The sequence below is a fragment of the Lacerta agilis genome, chromosome 1 (genome assembly GCF_009819535.1).
Source record: "Lacerta agilis isolate rLacAgi1 chromosome 1, rLacAgi1.pri, whole genome shotgun sequence".
Lineage (NCBI taxonomy): Eukaryota > Metazoa > Chordata > Lepidosauria > Squamata > Lacertidae > Lacerta > Lacerta agilis.
The window spans coordinates 90,553,266-90,575,593 of record NC_046312.1 but is presented as its reverse complement, the minus strand read 5'-3'; the positions used below and the strand labels follow the sequence as shown (position 1 = coordinate 90,575,593).

General features: G+C 40.1%; 1 protein-coding gene across 13 annotated transcripts in view; it reads right to left on the bottom strand.

Moving 5' to 3' along the window:
• KALRN (kalirin RhoGEF kinase) overlaps positions 1 to 22,328 on the bottom strand; it is a 494,138-nt gene that overhangs the window by 153,745 nt on the left and 318,065 nt on the right. For all 13 annotated transcript variants that reach the window (XR_004427468.1, XM_033162965.1, XM_033162941.1 and 10 more), the window contains 4 exons: positions 19,798 to 19,967; positions 14,494 to 14,668; positions 11,230 to 11,425; positions 7,439 to 7,605 (listed from right to left, as the gene is read on the bottom strand). Coding sequence is in view for 12 of the 13 variants with exons in the window: in XM_033162965.1 (XP_033018856.1) it covers positions 7,439 to 7,605; positions 11,230 to 11,425; positions 14,494 to 14,668; positions 19,798 to 19,967 (708 nt within the window). In the remaining variant the exon portion in view is untranslated. The remainder of the gene's footprint in view (positions 1 to 7,438; positions 7,606 to 11,229; positions 11,426 to 14,493; positions 14,669 to 19,797; positions 19,968 to 22,328) is intronic.

Below are 22,328 nucleotides of genomic sequence, written 5' to 3'. Positions count from 1 at the left end.
CCAATAGCTTTGGTTCAGCATTTTAGACATCAACATCCCTCTTGCCCATGATCCCTGCATTTCAGTCACCAGAATGTGATTTAAGGAAACTCTTAACTTTGGGGAGTTGAAACGAAAAAGGAACATGCACTCCTATTTTCTGTCGTATGTGGGCAAGCAATCCCACTCCCTTTTCTGTTGAAACTGCTTCACACTGACAGGATCATACCAAATTTATGGAAAATGTATCTTTAAGAGCAAACAAAGCAAAATGAGAAGCCACCATCAGCACACATGTGTGTGTGTGCACACGCACACACGCACACACACTGGCCAGTTGCCAAAAGAATATTGTCATGATTAATTCCCTCCCCCCCCCCAAAAAAAATCACCTGGCATGAATAAATGTAGGAAGCTGGCTCAGACAATTGGTCTATGCAGCTCAGTATCGTCTACAGTGAGTGGCAGCAGCTTTCCAGGGTCTCCAAAATGAGACTTTACAAGTACTGTCTGCAGATGACAGATACCAAACCTGGGACTCTCTGCATGCAAAACATGAGGTCTACAAGGTCCCTCACTGCAACTTTGTGCAATGCAGCCCCAATGCTAATGCTAATAATAGTAATAATACTTTAAAAACACATTCAGAAAAGGTAGTTTTGAGCAATAATGTGAGTGTTTAACCACCCACTATTATCCAAATCACATACTTTTTATAAAACCATTGGGGAAATATTTGAGTGATGAAGCACTACACCCAATTCTTTGTTCAAAATTTACACCAGCTGTTTTTCTTTTAGAAAAAGAAAAAGAAAACAACTTCCGAGCCACAGTACACATATTTGTGCACAGTGTATAGCTGACCCCTAAAATGTAGACTTGCTATCAGTGCAGCAGCCATTTTATTTTAATTTTAACCTGCCTGTTCTAGCAACAGCAAAGGCAGCTAAATGTTGCATGCATCTGCAAAATTGGTTGGTGACCTTAGCAACATGGAGTGGTGTTGTGGGTCATTCTTCATTTTTACACATGTTGACAAAACCCCAAGTTGCCACTGCATGTGTGCATAATACATAAAAATGACACTTCAAATCCCCACTCTTTAAATAGTTGGTGCAGTTCTCAAGATACAGTACATAAGAGGACTGCAACATTGCTCCCCCTTCCTTATATACATTTCATTGTTTAAACGTAGAATACATAACACTTGGATTAGTCTTGATCTACCACATATTGATACCTGCCCTATACAGTTGGGATGTAAGCCTGATGCAACAAACTGTGGGGAGTCATGCACTATCATTCTTCACTTGCTAGATAAATTTGCACTTGCGTCAGGAATTTTATATTTTACATAGCCTGAGAAGAAATGGGGTGTCATTTCATGAGAGAAAATTGAAATAGACGTTGATCTACAGTGACAATTTGACTTTCTTCATACTGCAAACTGCTTTGGGCCAATGCATTCATAGACAATTCTAGGCCTTATATATTACAAGTGATGGATTTTGAGATGTATGTCAAATGACAGTTTAGCTGTATGGCTACCTTGACACAAAAGTGCAATTATTTCACCCAACCTAGTAAGAGGTCATTATTTCATCCAACCTAGTAAACACCATGGTGCATCTGCAACAGCAAAACCAGGTGCCTTCATTTGCCCCAGCTGCAACAAAACATCTCTCTCCTGCATTAATTTCTACAGCCACAGCAGGCGCTGCAAGCTTCCAACAGTTTGACTTCACCCTCAAAGGTACACTCCTTCCAAGACAGATGGATGCCAACAACAGGAAAAGAACCACCTCCAGGGGTTGAAAACTGAAGCCAAGAATGGTTTCACATGACTCAGGCTGTGACACTACATACGTGTACCAGGAATAAGTCCCACTGAAGTCAGCAGGGTTAACTTCTCCCAAGCATAGGATTGTACTGTTAGTTGTGGGACAAATGCCACTAGTGGCCAGAATGAGAAATTTGTTCTGCTACAGCAACTCCTTTATGTTCTGATGAGATTTTAAGTAAATAGGATAAAGGAATTTGCAGTTACTCATCCACATTTTCTAGAGACATTAATTACTCTTTACATCATCTTGGAAACTTAATACATGTCCTCCTTTGCAAAGCTCTTCGTAAATGAAATTTGTCTGGAGGATTCAGGGATAATAGTGATTGTGCTGATCATCACCATCATAGGGTAGAGCATTTAAGCTACTACAATTAGGAAATGTTACAGTAATCTCCTAAAGGGTTTGCTGAAAAACGAAGGAATAGGGATTAACCTCTTTCCTATAGCTTTGTGTATCCATCTAGTACTGTACCTTTTCCCATTCTCTCTGGGAATCTCCCATGAAAATCCAGGCATTAGCATAATTGCCATAAACACAGTAAAAATAGGGACAATTGTGCAAAGACATTCCAGCCTTAGGGTTGGCCAAGGAAATGAGGCACATCAACCCAAATCTCTCTCATCTATTTGCTGAGGCGGGGGTTGAATCTTCCCTCAACGTTACAAATGTTGGTACAACTAAGGAGGCCAAGTTTAGCAGATTTAACCTTTAAGTATGATATAAGTGTTGGAGACATGTTCATTCCATCATCCAGAGTTTGAAAATTTGAGTTCAGTGCTTCTAAGTACATGTGCCGCAGTGTACCTTTCCTTTGTTAAGGGAAGTGAGGTGTTTGTTCTCCATTGGAACAGAGTACCTAGAAAATGAGCTATGTAACTCCCCCACCCTGGGTACTTTATTTATTCATTTACATTATTTATATACTGCCTTATAACAAATGACACTGGGTACTCCTTAGTAAAAAGCCATGCACTTGCGGCTGGATATAGCTCTGTGCAGGCTAACAGCATCCTCCAGGTTCTATAGTCTGATGTTGCTGTTATGCAACACCAGGTCAGTATGTAATAAGACCTTACCCATCAATGGATGAGGGAACCAAACTACCAGTAGCTTGCATCACTGAGATAGAAAAGGGTGAACTGGGTGGAGTGTGTCTTATTTGCCTGCCTGTTTACCTTCCCTGCTGAAATATGAGACGCCCCATCAGTGTTGGCATTTTGCTGCCTTTTGGAAAAAACCCTGTAGTTTTAACTGTTTTTAAGTGTTTTAATTTAAGTGTGTTATGCTTTTTAATTGCTTGTTTTATTGTATACTTTAAGGATGATTTAATGTTATTGTGTATTTTAATTATGTATTAATTTAATAGAAGCCGTTTTGGCATATAAGTGGTATACATATAATAATAAGCATTAATCATATGGTGCAGCACCAATATAAACAAAAATATTTATATTAGGAGAAAAATGCACAGAAATGTTATGAATTTGCATTCAGACTTTTAAAAAAATTGCTAGCTGAACTTATGATTGGAAAAATAAGAACCTGAGAGAAACCAAAACTAATTTGCGTGGCCAGGCAGAGTCCCCCCCGAACCCCGGGCAGCCCCTGAGGGAAATAACAACACGTGACAACGTTCTATGGGATTAAATTGGCCACAACTTTATTAATATTCAGATGTAGGGAGACTTTGGTTCAGGCATTGGGCGTTTATCCTTCCCAGCACCCCAGCCAGGGTTCTGGGTAATTTTAGGGTTATCCAGCATGTGTGGGGAGTGGGCTAGCTCTGGAGAACGTATGTTCAATCCCTCCTTCTACCTGGCCAATCCCCCCGGCAACACCTCCCCAGCCAGGATTGGGCGGCTGCTGGAGTAGGTGGAGTCCACAGGTATCCAACCTGGGAAGGTGGTGCCAGGCCCAACTGCCAGGAGCTGCTCTGTGATCCAAGGGGGCTATTCGCGACCACGCAAAATGCGCACCCCATTTGATGTGGGGAACGTCCATTGTTAACTCATCCTTAAATACACCACAAATAATAGGTAACAAAGCAATGACTTCAAAAGGCCTTTTAGCATTAACTTCATAAATTTGGAACTTGGGATGTGGCTGGAAATCAGCATTTATATGCATAAATAATATGTATCTGTATTACACAAAATGCTTGTTAGCTGGCACAGGCTCCTGTGGTGTTAACATGCATTTAACAAGAAACTACGTGTATGGATTAATGCATTCCCCAGACACTTCTCTGATCACCACTTTCAATGAAGTAACAGATATGCCTATTATCTCTAAATGCACAGACAAACTAACAAAGGCAGTAACCTTTAAGCAGACATTTCATCCAAATTGAAGATTTTATCAGTTTTTGGAGACATTAAATATCTCAGGATTTAAGTGGAGCCTGAAGACCCATAGAAAAGCACTAAATAATTTTCTTTTTGATGAAAAAGCAGAATAATGCCGTGGAATGCTCAGAGTCAAATCAGCTCCTGCAGACAGAACCATTTCAATATAAGCAAGTTTTCAAGAATCATAATTGCTCTTGCTGCAATAACTGGTTTTAATTCTGACTTTCTCTGCACCGATCTAAGGGCCAAACTACACATGATGCTTATGACATACTTTGCCTTTGAGTTCAAGCTTTTGCTTTCATAAATTGCCAGTGTGGGGAGTTTGATCAAACCCTTTAACTCTTTGCTTCCCTCACTGCAATCTTGATCTGTATAAGCCCTGCCTACAATTTATATATATTGTAATACCCCTCCCCACCCTCTCACTATATATAAGGGTCTGGTGACTTCTGTTTCAGTGTATCTGAAGAAGTGTGCATGCACACAAAAGCTCATACCAAGAACAAACTTAGTTGGTCTTTAAGGTGCTACTGGAAGGAATTTTTATATTTTTTATTTGGTTTCGACTATTTTATTAAGTATTCTACAGTGAGAGTCAGCCCCCATACACATTACACATCGTTTATATCCAATTACTCCAAATTTCAACTCATTGCCTTAACATCCAATCCGATGGCATGTACTGTTGAAAACAGAAAATTTTACTAATGAGAGAGGGAAGAAAAAAACAGTTTCAGATATTTCCAAGCACCATTATGTTAAAATGCAACCCTATGTAGGCATTCTAGAGCTCTCCAAACTTTCTACTGTATCAGCAAATGTTGAGTTGAGTTGAGTAAGCACCAGGTATTGGTTGGTGGCAGACCACTCTTCCTCTAATCCTAAAAGCAAAGGCAATTTGGTAATGGATTTGAGACCATCCATCGTCTCAGATGCTCTAAAGTGAAAGGGAAACCCATTTGGTTCTGGTCTGGAAACTAACAACAGGCCAAAATCAATATAAATTCCAATTTCACTAAGTGATTTTGATTATGACTCATCCCACAGGAAGCCAAATCCAGCCGCTTTATGACAGGGCAGTGATATATTTAAACCCAGCTCTTTCCAGGGAAAGCTATAGCTGTAATAATTCACAGGTTAATAATCAATTGACTTTTAAAGTATTCAGCTGAACAAATAAAATGTGTTCTCACCATGGGCTTGCTGTAAAGCATTGGAGTGAGAAAGGCTTCCCAATAACGTTAAAGAAACTCTAAAGAAACTAATGAACCACAGCTGTTAACATCTCTTTTGAAACAGTTTGAAACTTCACTCCTAAATCCATGCACACTTTGTTTGGGCTTTAGATTACTCTGCAGAAGTTTGTAGATGGTTGGAGCACACTATGGAAATGGCACGACTCATTCTGCATCTTTTAAAACAATAATTCCTTTAAAATGAAATTTTGAGGGAATATTTTAAGGCAGATAATATATATTGGTATGTAGAGAGTTTTCCAAGCAAAATAAGAATTAAAATCAGAAAGGGAAAGGTTCAGAATGAGTTACAGATACAAACAAGTGCCATAGATTTTCCTAAGAGTCTTGTGACCACTGTAATGTCTTCCATGTGGAGCTGCCCCTGAAGACAGTCTGCAAGCTTCAGCATAGTTTTAAATGTGAAAACATTATTTTCAACAGGTGATTGTATTACACTAATCATATTACTCCAGTGTTACAAAAAAAGGCTGTTAGTTGTCAATATGTTACAAGGGTGTAAATGTTTCTATTCCTCTGCTTCCCAGTCTCTTCTTAGCTGCCAGGAGGCTGATTATTAAGGTCATCAGCCTTAATAATACATCAGGGGCAGTTTCTGCCTCTGATTGGCAGCAAAAGCAAGCAAAATGGAAGTTTAGGCCCTACAAATCTTTTCAGGGTTTGAAGCATCAGAAACCACGTCAATTGCTTTTTAAAAATTGCCTGAAGTTTAAGAAATTTTGCAGCGCTCCTGACTAGTGATAAGACCATGGGGAGAAAAAAGTGCAGATAATAGAGGAGTTGATTACTGGAAGCCCTGTCCACAGTGCCTCTGATTTTCTTATGTGTTTTTGAACACCTCCAACAACCAACACCATTTGCTGATAGCTTGAAAATCACTTTATAAAGTAAAAGCTGATATTTTAGCATTTTCACATTGTATTCTGGAATTTACACTGCTTGGGAGCACATGATCGCACTACCGGTAGCTTGTCGAGAAAGCTATGAAGTATGAAGTATGGGCAGTGGTGCATAGCAAACAGAAACCAAGTGGAACTTGAGTGAAGCAACCACACAACCACTTTATGTCTGCTGGACGATTCATGGATCAGTGGATCCTGCCAATATACCTGATACTTCAAATTTCCCACATCCATTGGCCCACACAAGCAGCCACACATATACATTTATTTTATTGTTAATTTTAAACACATTTATATACTAATTCTTTGCTTCAATAATAGGTACTCAAGGCAGCATGTGACAAAATAAAAACCATTCTGCCCTATGGACAGTGCTGTTCTATTTCCAGAAACAAACTCTAGACATTTTTCTAGTTATGTTTGCTAAGCAACGAAAGAAACCTACTTCAAACACACACACACACACACACACACACACACACACACAGCAATCTGCCTTCTTCCAGCTCCCCACTCAGCAGTAACATGTGTCTAGCTCTCAACAATGTTTTTTTTTAACCAGTAACAAATTATTCCATATCTGTATATCAGAGAATGCTATGGGTTATTAACATTTGTATGAATATTTGCAGTTTCACAGCAACTGTGTTGAGTACTTTACCTCGCTGAAAGTACTTTCTGAATATTTGTTCCACTAGGACAACTTTGCTCGTAATACGAAGAGAACATATCCTACTGGGCAGAACAGAACAATGCATCTCAACCAAACAATGTGTATGCTTTTGAAAACTAAACTTTCTCATGATCTTAGCCTCTGTATCAGATATCAAAGTCCATGCTTACATCAGAAACATAACTATGCATGCAACATCTGCAGATCTGGATATTACTTTCTAGTGGAGATCCTATAGAATGAGCAACAAAAGTTTTTTTCAAATAAAATATATGTGGAAGCTGCCAATTCAAGTAGTTTTTGAGAAAAAACTAAGCTAAATACCACCCAGGGAGTTTAACACTTTTAATATGTCGCAGCTCAGCATGTCTTCCAGAAACATTTAAGCCAACACAAAAACAAACTAATGACAATGGTGAAAAGCTCTGACCTGCTTGACCTCTGCCTGCAAGTGTCGGAGCTGAAGGCACTGCTCCAGCCGCTTGTGTGTCTGATCAGCATTGAGCTCCAGCTCATGTTGCTTCTCATGAAGAAATTCCAGCAGTTCTTGCACTTGTGTTGCTAGATCAATGTCTTTTTCACAGATCAATTCAATGCCTGTAATGAAAAAATTTCCTCAGATGGAACAGTGGACCTGCTCCTAACAAAAGGTGGTAGCCTGGAAAAGTGCTGTGACTTGTAACAACCACCTGAACTTTTCTGTTGGTAATTTATGGTAGATAAACCCATTCACATTTACTCATGCCTTGTGAAGCACCAAGAATACAGATTACTTTTTAAAATTAAGGTGAAGACAAAGCTCTTTCTGCCTCTTGTACACCACTGATTTTATGAGAAAGAGAGAGCACAGACTTACTGAAATTCACAGTAAATATCCTCTTGATTTTGGCACATTATAAGAGAAGATTATACTTCTCTTTCACACCACATAGCAGAAAAGAAAAAGACAGAGCCAAAGAAAAATAAGAAAAGGTATTTGAAAACCCTTTTTTATGCTTTGAACTCAGGCTTATGGGTTCAATGTGGCCATTTATGTGTGGCTTTGTTCAATGCTAAGGACAAGAGTCTTGGTTTGTAGTCAAGAGGAGGTACACCCTGCCACCACATGCTCCCAGAAATTTTCTTAGGATCCAGACTCCAAGTAAAGGACCATAAAAATGATAGTATATAGAAAGGTTCTGGATTCAAACCCAGTTAAAATTTCCCTGTGATTTAGGAAAATAAACCCACCCAGCAAAAACATTTGTTGTTGTTGTTCAGTCATTCAGTCAGTCGTGTCCAACTCTTCGTGAACCCATGGACCAGAGCACGCCAGGCACGCCTATCTTTCACTGCCTCCCGCAATTTGGCCAAACTCATGCTAGTCGCTTCTAAAACACTGTCCAACCATCTCATCCTCTGTCGTCCCCTTCTCCTTGTGCCCTCCATCTTTCCCAACATCAGGGTCTTTTCTAGGGAGTCTTCTCTTCTCATGAGGTGGCCCAAATACTGGAGCCTCAACTTCAGGATCTGTCCTTCCAGTGAGCATCAGGGCTGATTTCTTTAAGGATGGATAAGTTTGATCTTCTTGCAGTCCATGGGACTCTCAAGAGTCTCCTCCAGCACCGTAATTCAAAAGCATCAATTATTCGACAATCAGTCTTCTTTATGGTTCAGCTCTCACTTCCATACATTACTACTGGGAAAACCATAGCTTTAACTATACGGACCTTTGTTGGCAAGGTGATGTCTCTGCTTTTTATGATGCTGTCTAGGTTTGTCATTGCTTTCCACCCAAGAAGCAGGCGTCTTTTAATTATGTGACTGCTGCCACCATCTGCAGTGATCATGGAGCCCAAGAAAGTGAAATCTCTCACTGCCTCCATTTCTTCCCCTTCTATTTGCCAGGAAGTGATGGGACCAGTGGCCATGATCTTAGTTTTTTTTATGTTGAGCTTCAGACCATATTTTGCGCTCTCGTCTTTCACCCTCATTAAAAGATTCTTTAATTCCTCCTCAGTTTCTGCCATCAAGGTTGTGTTATCAGCATATCTGAGGTTGTTGATATTTCTTCCGGCTATCTTAATTCCGGCTTGGGATTCATCCAGTCCAGCCTTTCGCATGATGAATTCTGCATATAAGTTAAATAAGCAGGGAGACAATATACAGCCTTGTCGTACTCCTTTCCCAATTCCGAACCAATCAGTTGTTCCGTATCCAGTTCTAACTGTAGCTTCTTGTCCCACATAGAGATTTCTCAGGAGACAAATGAGGTGATCCAGCACTCCCATTTCTTTAAGAACTTGCCATAGTTTGCTGTGGTCGACACAGTCAAATGCTTTTGCGTAGTCAATGCAGCAGAAGTAGATATTTTTCTGGAACTCTCTAGCTTTCTCCATAATCCAGCGCATGTTTGCAATTTGGTCTCTGGTTCCTCTGCCCCTTCGAAATCCAGCTTGCACTTCTGGGAGTTCTCGGTTCACATACCGCTTAAGCCTGCCTGGTAGAATTTTAAGCATAACCTTGCTAGCGTGTGAAATGAGCACAATTGTGCGGTAGTTGGAGCATTCTTTGGCACTGCCCTTCATAGGGATTGGGATGTAGACTGATCTTCTCCAGTCCTCTGGCCACTGCTGAGTTTTCCAAACTTGCTGGCATATTGAGTATAGCACCTTAACAGCATCATCCTTTAAAATTTTAAATAATTCAGCTGGAATATCATCACTTCCACTGGCCTTGTTATTAGCAGTGCTTTCTAAGGCCCATTTGACTTCACTCTCCAGGATGTCTGGCTCAAGGTCAGCAACCACACTACCTAGGGTATACGAGACCTCCATATCTTTTTGGTATAATTCCTCTGTGTATTCTTGCCACTTCTTCTTGATGTCTTCTGCTTCTGTTAGGTCCTTCCCACTTTTGTCCTTTATTATGGTAATCTTTGGACGAAATGTTCCTTTCATATCTCCAATTTTCTTGAACAGATCTCTGGCTTTTCCCATTCTGTTGTTTTCCTCTATTTCTTTGCATTGCTCGTTTAAGAAAGCCCTCTTGTCTCTCCTTGCTAATTTTTGGAAATCTGCATTCAGTTTCCTGTATCTTTCATGATCTCCCTCACATTTTCCTTGCCTTCTTTCCCCCGCTATTTGTAAGGCCTCATTGGACAGCCACTTTTGGTCAATTTCAGTTTCTTCAGCACCGGTAGTTGGTGCATAAACTTGGATTACTGTGATGTTAAAAGGTCTGCCTTGGATTCGCAAAAACATTAATGAATTACTATTTTACCTAAGACAATACATTCAAAGCAACAGAAAAAGTAGTTCTGTTAATACCAGCATTTTAAGAGATCCCAGTTTTGTCATCGTATATGTGGCTTAAAACTGTTTGACTTGTGGCAAGACAGAAAGGCCAAATCATTCATCACAGGGGAGCCAGCTGCCCTTTGATATCCTAGGCCCTTTACTGATTGCCACTGATAAGTTATCACAATCAGAAATACACCAGCCGTGTGTGTGATTGAAAATTGTGAATGCAGCCAGATCAAAGACATGTAGCGAAGTCAAGCATACTAAAATGCAGGAAAAGTCCTGAGGACACAACACCATATGCCGACTAATTATAACAAATGCGTGCTGTATCTGGCATTTAAAAAGAACCTTCCTCCCAAAGGGGAGGATAGATTACCATGCCCTGAATGTGAAGTTCAAGAGCCATTCTATCTTATTTAGTAATGAAGATGTTGTTTTGTTTGGGCCAAGAAACTAACTAGTGATTTTCACTTCCATGCAGTTTTCAATACTGCAGGTTTACAAGACCACATCTCGCAATATGGCTATGTTTCATATTGCCTCTGCTAGCACTTTAAGCAGCTGGAGAAGTTGTAAGTGCAAAAATACCCCCTAGATTGGCAGGAACATTCCCTGACCTCCATTGTGTAACTAACTGGGCTGTTAGTTAGTTTACAATTAACCAACTGGGCTGAAGCATAAACTGCATTAAGCTCTCTGTATTACTCCCAAGCACAAATCCCATGGAAACAGGGCAGGTATGGAACAGTAGAAACATCTTTCTGATTTGAACTTTACCCAGCTTCAGTGTTTGTGTGCACTCTGATAGTGCTAGGCTTAATGTAATTTCTCTTGGTTGTTTTATTTCCTCGAGAATACCTCTTGTAGATGTGAAAGCATGCTAATATGAGCCTTAAGGGATAAAACTGGAAAGTAAAAATAAATGTATGCCACTTGCCTGAAGCTTGGACTTCCATGATGTACTGGTGCAAATCTTGCCCTTGCTGGATGACCTCAAAGGTCATGTTGTTCATAGCCAGCTTCCGCTCTGTGTGTCTCTGCAGGCGCTGCTCTGCCAGGGTCAGGTCCTCAGTATTGAAATCATTCATTTGCCTTAGCAAGTCCTCATTCCAGGCATCTAACTCAGCTGTTACCTTCGAAGTAAAAACAAGCAATACAGAATAAGCATTATAAGCCATCAAAGGCATGGTTACTGAGAAAAATAATCTATAACTGCTTTGTTCTTTTCTGTAATTACAGTCTATATTTCACAGACCAGCAGATTTAACTGGTTATTATATGATACAATGGTGTTTGGAAGCAAGACATGTTTTACAGAAGTGCATAAAATAAAGATATATAATGATTATGATATTGCATAAAGCAAAATGATGTAATGTTGGCTGGGGAAGCCCAGCCAGATGGGCGGTGTATTATTATTATTAATAATAATATTCCAGAATCTTTGAGGTAAGATCACCTTGGACTGGAAGTTGTGGGTAATTGAAGAAATTGCCCAAATTTAGCTGCCTTTGAGATTTATTTATTTATTGAATTTATATACCAGCCTATACCTGGAAGTATATCACAGAAAAGATAAATGGATCTTCCTTAGGATAATTCTATTTTGCAAGAAGCTTACCTTCACGTAAGTAGACATAGGATTGCAGCCTAATTATATTATCCAAGGTTTCAATAGAATGATAATTATTGTGTGTGTGTGTGTGTGTGTGTGTGTTGTAGGTTTTAGCTGCTTTATAATTTTATTATACTGCTTAGAGAGCTCTTTAATTAAGTGGTTTATAAACATTTCTAAAGTAATAAATGGGGCTGATGAAGTGGAGACACTATAGCAGGGGTAGCCAGTATGGTGTCCTCCCCAACTGTTGTTGGACCCTACCTCCCATCATCTCTGATCATTAGCCATGCTGGCTGGGGCTGATGGGAGTTGTAGTCCAGCAAAATCTAGAGGGCACCATGTTGGCTAACCCTGACCTATTCTTGTTTTATGAATTCATTGGATAGTGGATAGTGGTCTCTGATTGGTGAGCACTGGTGGAGTTTCTAGGGTTATTGTACACAGTTGTTTGGGGTAAAAGGGAAGGGTAAGTTGGTGAAGGGAAGTGATGACGAATGGAGGAAGCAACAACAATCTGCGGCAACAACAAATTCATGCCTCAAACCATGTGTTGTAGACAAGGTTTGTTATTGGCTGTTGTTTGTGGTTAGTAGGGAAAGAGCTTCAGCACGAGTCCAGGTACAGACAACACACTAAGCCCACACATGAGTCCTACAGATGTGTCATGGTGGTCTGATCCTGAGGAAGGAGAAGCTCAGAGAGCTGGACAACCCTGAGGAAGGTATTAGCGAGAAGGAGAAACCCAAGAAGTGTCAGGATCCAGAAGGAGCTGGTAATGTAGAGGATGGAGAGTAAGATCAGGTGAGAGTCTAGGCAGATTAGCAGAGAAGTGTTCTCCTCCAGAGCCACTGGGCACCCCTAGTCAGATCCCTCCTGTTGTGGCACCTCCTCCTATCAGTGATGAGGTTCCTTCAGAGAAGGAGGCTACCGAGGGTAAATCAGATGCTGAGTACCAGCATAAACAGAACTTGCAAACAGAATCCACCTGGAGGAGTGCCTCTTTGCTTCTCCAGCCTCAAGACTCCTGCTGTTTGTTGCACTTAGTGCTGTGCCCACCCATCCTTCAAAAGAAATGTGCAGGGGGCATGTCGCTTGTTGGAGCTAATCCTCTTGCTCATCTACTGCACAATGGAACACTGCCTCGCTTATGTACGCCTCTGATTTAAGCATTAAAGTCTTTGGAACAAAGTGAGCTGGGAGTACAAGTTCTTCATTTGGTAGTGAGGGCCACGACAGTGAAGTGCAATAGTAAAAAAAAAGCCTAGGGAACAACAAAGCAGCTGCAAACTCCTATCCAGGAGCACAGACATTCTTTCTGTCCCAGTAAGCTGTAGTTCAACTTGCCATGTCATGTGAGCATTGACAATTTACAGTTCTTGGAAATCCAAGTCAGAATAACAGTAGAAAGCAAATGCGTGAGTGCTGCTTTCAATCAGCATCACTAACCTGGGGCAGAAATTCATAGGGATGGGATTTCAGAAGGTTGCTTTTACAACCCGTTTGTTTCTGTTCTTGTTTTTTAATGTATTTTATGTTCTCACATTTATGTTGTATTTTTATGTTGTGAACTGCCATGTGATGTTTGGATGGAGGGCAGTATGCAAATTTAATAAATAAATAATAGTAATAATGGAGAAACGGCTTGAGTTGCAGGAAAAAGAATTCAGGCTCTCATAGGAGCTCTCGTAGGAGGCGTGTTACTGACAGTACCATTGCCATAAAAGCCTTCCTTTTCTTCCTTCCTTTTTAAAATGTCTCTCCTGACACAGACAAGGCAGAGTACACACAAGCATCCTGATTGAGTACCGTACAGCCAGCATGAAACATAGCACCCTTGTGCCCACTCAAATTCTGTTCCTATTGAAATCAAATCATTCTTTAATGGCAATGATAAATGTGTGTGTGTGTGTGTGTGTGTGTATAACTTCCTTAAATGCTTCACAGTTCAAATGTTGGATTTAATTAATTGTATGAAGCACAGCTGCTCTAAGATTCATGCTGAGATTCATGAGCAGTATTTCCGTAGCAGGGAAGCGAATGGAGTAGTCTTGCTCCCACAGGGTCCTGATTCCATGGGGGCTTATTTCAGTAATTTAAAGGATAAACATTTTCAGAATAATAATAATAATAAATTTCCTGCACATGTTATTCTTCCCTGCCAATAATATTTGTTATTTTCTCTACTTGAGGTCTAGTGATTTTCAGTATTACTCTGAAGGTCAACTTTCTGTTTTGATTTGTATCCATAGCTGTCCCCATGAATGTTGAGGTTAGTATTGGAGGGCCTGCTCTGTGCCCTTTCACCATGAGACAGATATCAGATGGGCACAAGGGACATTTCTGTTGTGGCACCAAGGTTAGGTAATGCCCTCCTGAAAGAGCATCCACCTCCGCTCACCTACTTGAGCTGTCTATTCTAAACTACAGTGTATACATTCTGGTCACATTGAATAAATGCATATAAGGCTAGGAATTGACTTTCAAACATTATCAGAAAACAAACAAAAATTGATCGTCCATCACTTTCCACCCCAATTTTCCCCAAAGACTCTTCCCTTTCAGAGTATTCAATGCAATCCTTACCTCAATGGTGTACTGTTCAAAAATTCGGAGCTGAAGGAAAATGTCTAGCTTAATCTTTCTCTCATGAAAGAGCTCTTCCATCTGTACTTGGGCTTCATCAAGCTGCTGGAGGACAGATTCAATGTGGCTGATGGAACTATTGTGTGGCGTTTTATTGTTAGAGACTGCTGAATCCCTGTGGTAAAGTCAAAGATGAATGGTTAAAAATGCAGTGTTGAAAAAGGTAATAAGAAAGAATATTAAATATTCTCAGTTCTAAAAAAATAGCTGGTAAAGGTTGGAGGAAGTTTTATCCAGGGTTCACCTTGTTCAGTTGCTGAATGGCTGCATTACAGAATGCCTGCATTACACAGTGAATTGTATGCATCCTTTCATATCTGGTGACATTATGACCTCTGTGCACCAACAAGGAGTTGGAGAGAAAGGAGAAGGGTGTGAATGGTGCATAAAGTCTCTTCAAGACTCTGACTAGTAATCGTCCTTGATTTTATTTCAAGTGAGCCCAATTCTCCCACCAATACTGCTTCTACTAGCATGCTGTGCACAACACTATTTGCTGAATTCATTCAAGTATCTGCATATTTTTAGATTGCATCAGAATAAACTGTATATTAATATGCAGGGACTTGATATTTCTCATTATTTCCAACTTTTTTTTAAAAAAAACAACAACCCTGAAACTTTATCATGTGGTCACAACAGGGAGCTCAAAACAACAACAAAACCTGAATAATTTCAAAATATATCTTAGAGTGAATTAAATTATTACTTCAACAAACATTGCCTTTTTTAATACTATGATAAACAAAACTTTAAAAAAATCATTACCAGAATAAGAAGATATGCATTTATCCTATGGTATCAGGTTTTGTTATGAACTCAACACACGCAAACGCGCACACACACACACACAAACACACAAAAGTTCATTGGCAGGTATGTATGTAAACACACACACACACACACACACACACACAGGCAAAGAGATGTGTGAGAGAGATATTACTTTCCACCACTAAATTTGTATTCATCTGAGGGGAGAGGAGAAGCATAGCACCATTTATTTTGTTACAACTGCTTGTAGCAATACCACTAATGGAGTCTGGTGAGCAGGCTAAGTCTGCCCCTGCTGATGTTAATTTTGTATGGAGCAAAGTAGGTTCTTCTTCTTTCTGCAAAGTATTGCTAATTGCATCCCTCTCACTTTGCTCTATAGAATTTGATGGGACCCACGGACACTCAGAACTCTTATCAGTATGATATTGTCCTGGGTTCTATTTCCTAGTGTTATGTCCCCTGCCTCAGGATCCCAGTTTTGGCCTGGGACTCCTCAAGACTCTGACTTGAGGAGGATCCCTCAGCACTCAATTCTCCACTTCCTTGGCGTGAAGACATGGCTCTTCCATTATCCTCAGAGTCTGAGGATGATTCCCCCACAGCCTCTCCTACTCTTACCACCATGCAGGAGCATGCAATTGCAGAACAGGCTGTAGGCCCATTAAATATTGTAAACAGCTCCCCTGGGGGAGTTGTGCCACGGGAATATTAAGTGCTGCCAGTCTTCTTAGGGTTTCAGGAAAATATCTGCTGAGACACCTTCCTAAACTCAGCAGGGACCAGTGGGAGCTGCCCAAGGTCCTGATTTGCCTTGCTTTGTCTTGCTTTACCCGGGATTGCAAGAGGTTCTGGTATTTGTTACCACTTCCACTGTGGGCCTGTAGCTCCAGCAGAACAGAAGGACCAATAGAACCAATTTATACCTTAGTGGTAGGAATGTGAGAGCAAATTTCAAGTAGTTTTTTGTTTTCTTTTTTAACCATGTTTCAATAATGCATGGGGTCAATGACATGATTTCTGACCAGCTGATCAATGCTAAGGAGAAACAGTTGCCATACCACTGCTAATAATATATCACATTAAAGGTAAATGTAAAGTCACCTCTGGCTGTTAAGTCCAGTCGTGGATGACTCTGGGGTTGTGGCACTCATCTCGCTTTACTAGCTGAGAGAGCCGGCATTTGTCCGCAGACAGCTTCTGGGTCATGTGGCCAGGATGACTAAGCCGCTTCTGGTGAAGCCAGAGCAGCGCACGAAAACGCCATTTACCTTCCCACCGGAGTGGTACCTATTTATCTACTTGCACTTTGATGTGCTTTTGAACTGCTAGGTTGGCAGGAGCAGGGACCGAGCAATGAGAGCTCACCCCATCACGGGGATTTGAACCGCCGACCTTCTGATCGGCAAGCCCTAGGCTCAGTGGTTTAACCCACAGCACCACCCGCGTCCCAATATATCACATTAGATCTAAGCAAATGTGCCATATTTTGAGGGGGTCCCAGTTGCAAGCTGAAAAGGTGTATTTCAGCTATTTTTTGTGATAGGGCCACATGATTTGCAAAAAGATAGTGTATCTTCACCCACCTTCATGCCCAGTTGCAAGGGAAATTTGGGGTGGTGCTGACAGTCATTAGTGTTCTCCTTCCACTGATTGCAATATCAAAAGTGAGAAACTGACCCCCCCCTTTCAATTTAATTCATTTATTAAATATTTATACATTTCTGCAACCAGTAAAAAAGTTAAATAGCAGCAGTGATATTAAAATAGAACAAAACAGAAGAACTCAAGCATCTGTACATACATGTGAACTCATATCATGCACACATGATGACATGTATCAGGTGCCCAATCTATCACATTGGGCACCTTTGCTGTGGACAATTACTCTCCACAGATGTTGTTGCAATGGACACAATTACTCGTTGTTTTGCTTATTTGGGGGAAATTAGAAAAACTAATTACAGTAAATACCAAGCCAAATGGGGGGGAAAGTTTGTTTGCACAAAATGGTAGAAAGTAAAATGGCTTTGCAACATGGTCCGCCAGTATTCAGCAATACAGAAGGATCAAGGTGATTGATTCAGCATGAGGCCACACAAACCCACACTGCCTGGACTATAAGCTTAGCTGCTAGTACAGAGATAGTGACAGAGAGGCTAAAAGGCAGAGAATTTCCTTATATGGAAATTTAGGATGGGTATTCAGAAATGCAGTGGGTTAGCCAAAAACACTAGGAAGGGGGAAAGTTCACATGCAAATAGCAACATTACAGATCTTGTGATAGCCTTTGCCAACCTGGTTCTGGGCTACAGCTTTCATCAGCCGCAGCCAACACAGCTGTGCGGAGGGGAGCTGCAGTCCAAAACATCTGGAGGTCATCAGGTTGGTGAAGGCTGATGTAGGTAAACAAGATCTGAGAAATATGAAAAGTGGGTGGGGGGGGGACCAAGGAGGGTGAAAACACAATGAATACCTGTCCCAAAAAGGAGAGAACAGAAGCAGCTCCCTGGATTTTCACTGTGACTTAACAGTACAGAGTCAGAGTGCACATCTGGGATGCAATGGTATTTCAGGCAGTTAACCAGAGACAGATTAATCTGTCTCTGCTTACTGCTTGGATGGTCCAACTAACCTTCAGCTGAGGCTTATCCTGGCTGCATCCAATTCCACCCTGGATTCATAGAAACCTGCCCCAATAAAGATGAAAAGTGGGGGGGTCCTTTTGGGATGACACAGTTTTGTGCTTCCCACAAGGTCCTGGCTACTCCAAAAGATAAAAATAGCAAATATGGCTGAGAAGCAGTGAGATGGAAAAAGGAAGCAAAGGTAGGTTTCATCCATTCTAAGGCTGAAGAAGTGTTCCTCCTGTAAGCATCCATGAGTTTGGAGCAGTCTTGGAAATCAGTGACATGGAACAGTGAACTGAAGGAGAGCATTGAACAGCCTGAGAGGTAATTGAGCAGGTCCCAGTTATATGAAAGAGAATGTCTGAAAGACATTGGTTCTGGCACAAAGTGTGATATTATTAAAGCCAGCTGGACATTATATGTTAATTAATTAAAGTACTTGGCCATTACAGATATATTATAAATTTCCTGCCTTATAAAGGCAGGAATATAACAAGGAGTCTTTGTCCAGTCAGAACTTGCAGTCAGATGACTATATACTCCTCATGAGGAAAGGTGGATCCACTTCTCAGGAAGCAAAAAAGTAAATTGAATTGGGGGAGGGTGATTGCTGGAGACTGCCTCTGCTACTGCACCGTGTTAATTAAAATTGAATAAGGGTTGACTTGCATGACACATGGTGGAAGTTATGCTAAGTTTACCGGTAATTCACAACAGTGGGCATGCTGTGGTGCAAGAGTGGACACCATCAACCATACTGCCACCCTTTATGCACATGTGCACTTCTGTGCCCCCATGACTCAGCCATGAAAATGGTGAGAAAGCACTGTATGCTGGAATACCCAGACTTCATCACATGAATGGCAGTGGCACGATGTATGAAAACCACAGGAAAATTACAGTACAAACACTCCTCTCGTTCTCCAGGTTAACAGGGTTGCAAACAGACTTTTTTTCTGGAAGCAATTATCATGAAAATTAGCACTAAACTTCCACTAGATTCTGCTTGATTTCTAGGAGTGGCTTTTACATAGTATGAAATGTCACATAAAACACATAAATTATCAGGAAAGGAAATGTCATGAAAATGGAAACAACTCTTGTCTGAATACAGGCTGAGTCACCATAATTTATTATTTATTTTATTATTTTCATTTATCCATCACCTCTTAACCTGAGTTCTCAAAGTGATGCTATAGCTGGGGTTCTCAGGGCAATGTACTACTTAAACAGACAAAAAGAAATTAAAACATAAAATCAGACCAACCAGACAGATATAAACTAAAACATCCACCAAAACTAAAATTCAGACAGTTAAAACACCTCATGGGGCAAAACACACAACCATGATGATAACAGCAGACACTCTGTTGCCAGTAGCAGGCACTATGTGATGATACGAATACTCCACATGCAATCACAGGTCCTGCTAAAAAACAATACTCCTGCAGGAAGTAAAATATTGCGTTCAGTGTTATTTGAATCTACGCGATTTGCTCAGTAGCTGCCAGACACTGCCTAGCAGTAGTAAGCTAATAAATCACCAGGTCTCACTTCATAACAGTTTAACAATATTCTGTAAATATCTACTTCAAAAATATTTATACAGTAACCATTTAATCATACTCACTCTACCTTATCTACAGTTCTTCTCATCCATTACACACAGTGGCTCAAAGTGATTTAATACTATTTTTACCAGTCTCTACAAATCATTCCTTGCAGTTTCAATAAAATAAAATATTCTGAATCATAGCAGGGCAGTGATTAATTCTCACATTAAATTCTAAGTTATCCTGCCTCTGTTCATTGTGCATCTGATACAGTGTGATAAACTTACCTGAGCTGCTGGATTAGATCTTCACCTTCTTTGATTACATTGAGGGTTGCATCGAGGGTAGCTGTTTGCTGCTGCTGGAACTGCTTAATGAGTTCTTGAACAGCATCCACTGAGTCAGCACAAACATCTTCCAAGAGCTCCTTCTGCAGGTCTTCCATCCATGTCCACAGCTGTAAAGGAGGAAAGGAACACAAATGGAAAGACATGAAGTGGGGGAGGGCGGGGGGGGGGGGAAGTGGGGGAAGAAAAAGGAAGAGATTGAGTTTTAACCCTTTAATCCTCTAAAGCCAGCTCAAAGAGTATTAATCAGAGTACTACAAAGCACACCCTGTCAGATGCTAAAGGACACTGAAAATTACATGTATTGAACAACTAATATATTAGATGAAGTAATCTGAAATCTCATATTAAAATGAATGCACAGTATGAGTACATATGGAATGGGCTGCTGTAATTTACTGTCTTTTTATCAAGAAGATAATAAAAATGTTAAAATACTGGTAGGTATATAATACCCCACCCACCTGTATGAATACTAGATTCCAGTTCTCATATAGACTGTGAGCATATTATATTCTGAAATGTATGAATATTAAGGTATAATGAAGAAAAGCAGAGTCCTAAACCTTTGTAGTTAACTTTAAGCTATTTTCTGTTTCCTTTGTGCAGAAGCTTAGCTTATGATCAATCTTCTAAATACTGACACCATAAAATAAAAAATTCACTCCTCCTACTTTATGAGTGGACGCCACAGGGATTCATTCATCTTTGACTTTTACTCTCATTAACTTATCTTACCTGAATGTGATACACATTATCAACCTACAAATGAGAATGTTACTCCTTCAATCAGAGCCGGCCTGCCTATGCTGAGGGGTGAAGTGCCTGCCTGAAGCGGTGCTGTGCCCACCCCACCACAGCAGAACTTGGAGGAGTGTACAAGTTCCTGCAGAGTTTGGCAAGAGCATTGGGGTGCAATGGGCAAGGCCAACCTTCTCCCTCATTACCTCTCTGCTTTAAAAAAAACTACCTTCAGGACTTCATGCCACATATACGATGCATATAGCACCATTTGCCCCTTAGTCTTTTGTAATGCACTTCCCCCAAACCTACTGTGGCCAGTGTGGCAATCAAAAAAACAATTTGGAAATTGCTGTCCTAAAGAGCCTGTAACATTCTTTGTGGCCATGTCAGCCATGCTTTTGCCAAAGTCATTTTGCAACATGCAGCATAAATCTGACAATGTGTGATTTATAAACCCCCCCACCAAAAATAATAAATGTATTGATTACAATTCTATCCTACTATCCCATTGCCCTTGAGGAAATTAAATAATGAAGTTTATTTTTCTCTCCAACAGAGTCCAGATTGATTCAATAATTCAAAGCTAACTAGTTATTTGTCCAAATTGTTTAGTATACAGAAAGCTGTTCAACTTTATGATGAGCAATGTGAAAAATGATAGGCAGCCCTTAACTCCCACAGTCTGCACAAAAGCTACCTAAAACATATGGGGCTGTTCTTTGAGGAAACAGTGCAAAAATTGTATCAAGAGAGACCTTATAAAGGTTTCCCTCAATATAAATAATTTCCACCTCAAATTAGATTGGCTATTCATTCAGGAGCTTTATTTTCTCTCTATCCATCCATCCATCCATTCTATTTTTGCCCTGCTTTTCAAGCAAGTATCACTTACAGAGTGGCTTGCCATAAGTGAAAAGCATCATAAAGTTGCAAAATAATTTTTTTGTGATGCATCCCCCTTCTGTGGGTGTACACATACCTTCTGCATGTGGTTTCATATTTGCTGCTTTGATTATGTATTGTACTATTGTGTTTTAATATTTCTAATTTTGTATTGATATAATATTAATTTTATTATATTTATTTGTACTGTAAACCAGTGATTCGTTTTGCTTTTAAATGCAGAGTGGTCTATACATGTAATAAAATAAATAGATGAAATATTCATACTAAGTGTAGGGGGAAATCCCACAGCTACTGATATTTCTCCCCACTGGTGTTTGGGGTTGTACATATGGGATATTAATGTATAAATATGTGGTAAGAAACTTTGGAGATGTAGATTACACATCTGGCTATCATACAGTAGAATTAAGGATTCAATTTGTATACCACAGTGAAAAGCATGACTGAAGTGATGGTGATACATTATAGAAGTCATGTTAGTCCTAGAATGGAGGAGGAGGAAAACAAGTTTGAGAAAAGAAAATGATAAATTCAGTGCAAAGACTAAGATTTGCTCTTAGCTAGTTATTTTCATGTGATAGACATCTAAAGTACTACTACAGATGATGCAAGCTGAACTCTTACACATTTGCAATATACTCAAACAAATCAAGTCAAGATAGAATCAGAATCTACATTAACAGTGTTTATTCCTAGTGCATGACTTTTTACAACAAGGATTTGCATATTAAAAAGCTATTAAACTGTACATCTTAGTTGACTCAGAAGGTTTTAATCCCCTGGTCTTCAGTTATGCCTGCAAAATCCCATTACAAAGAATC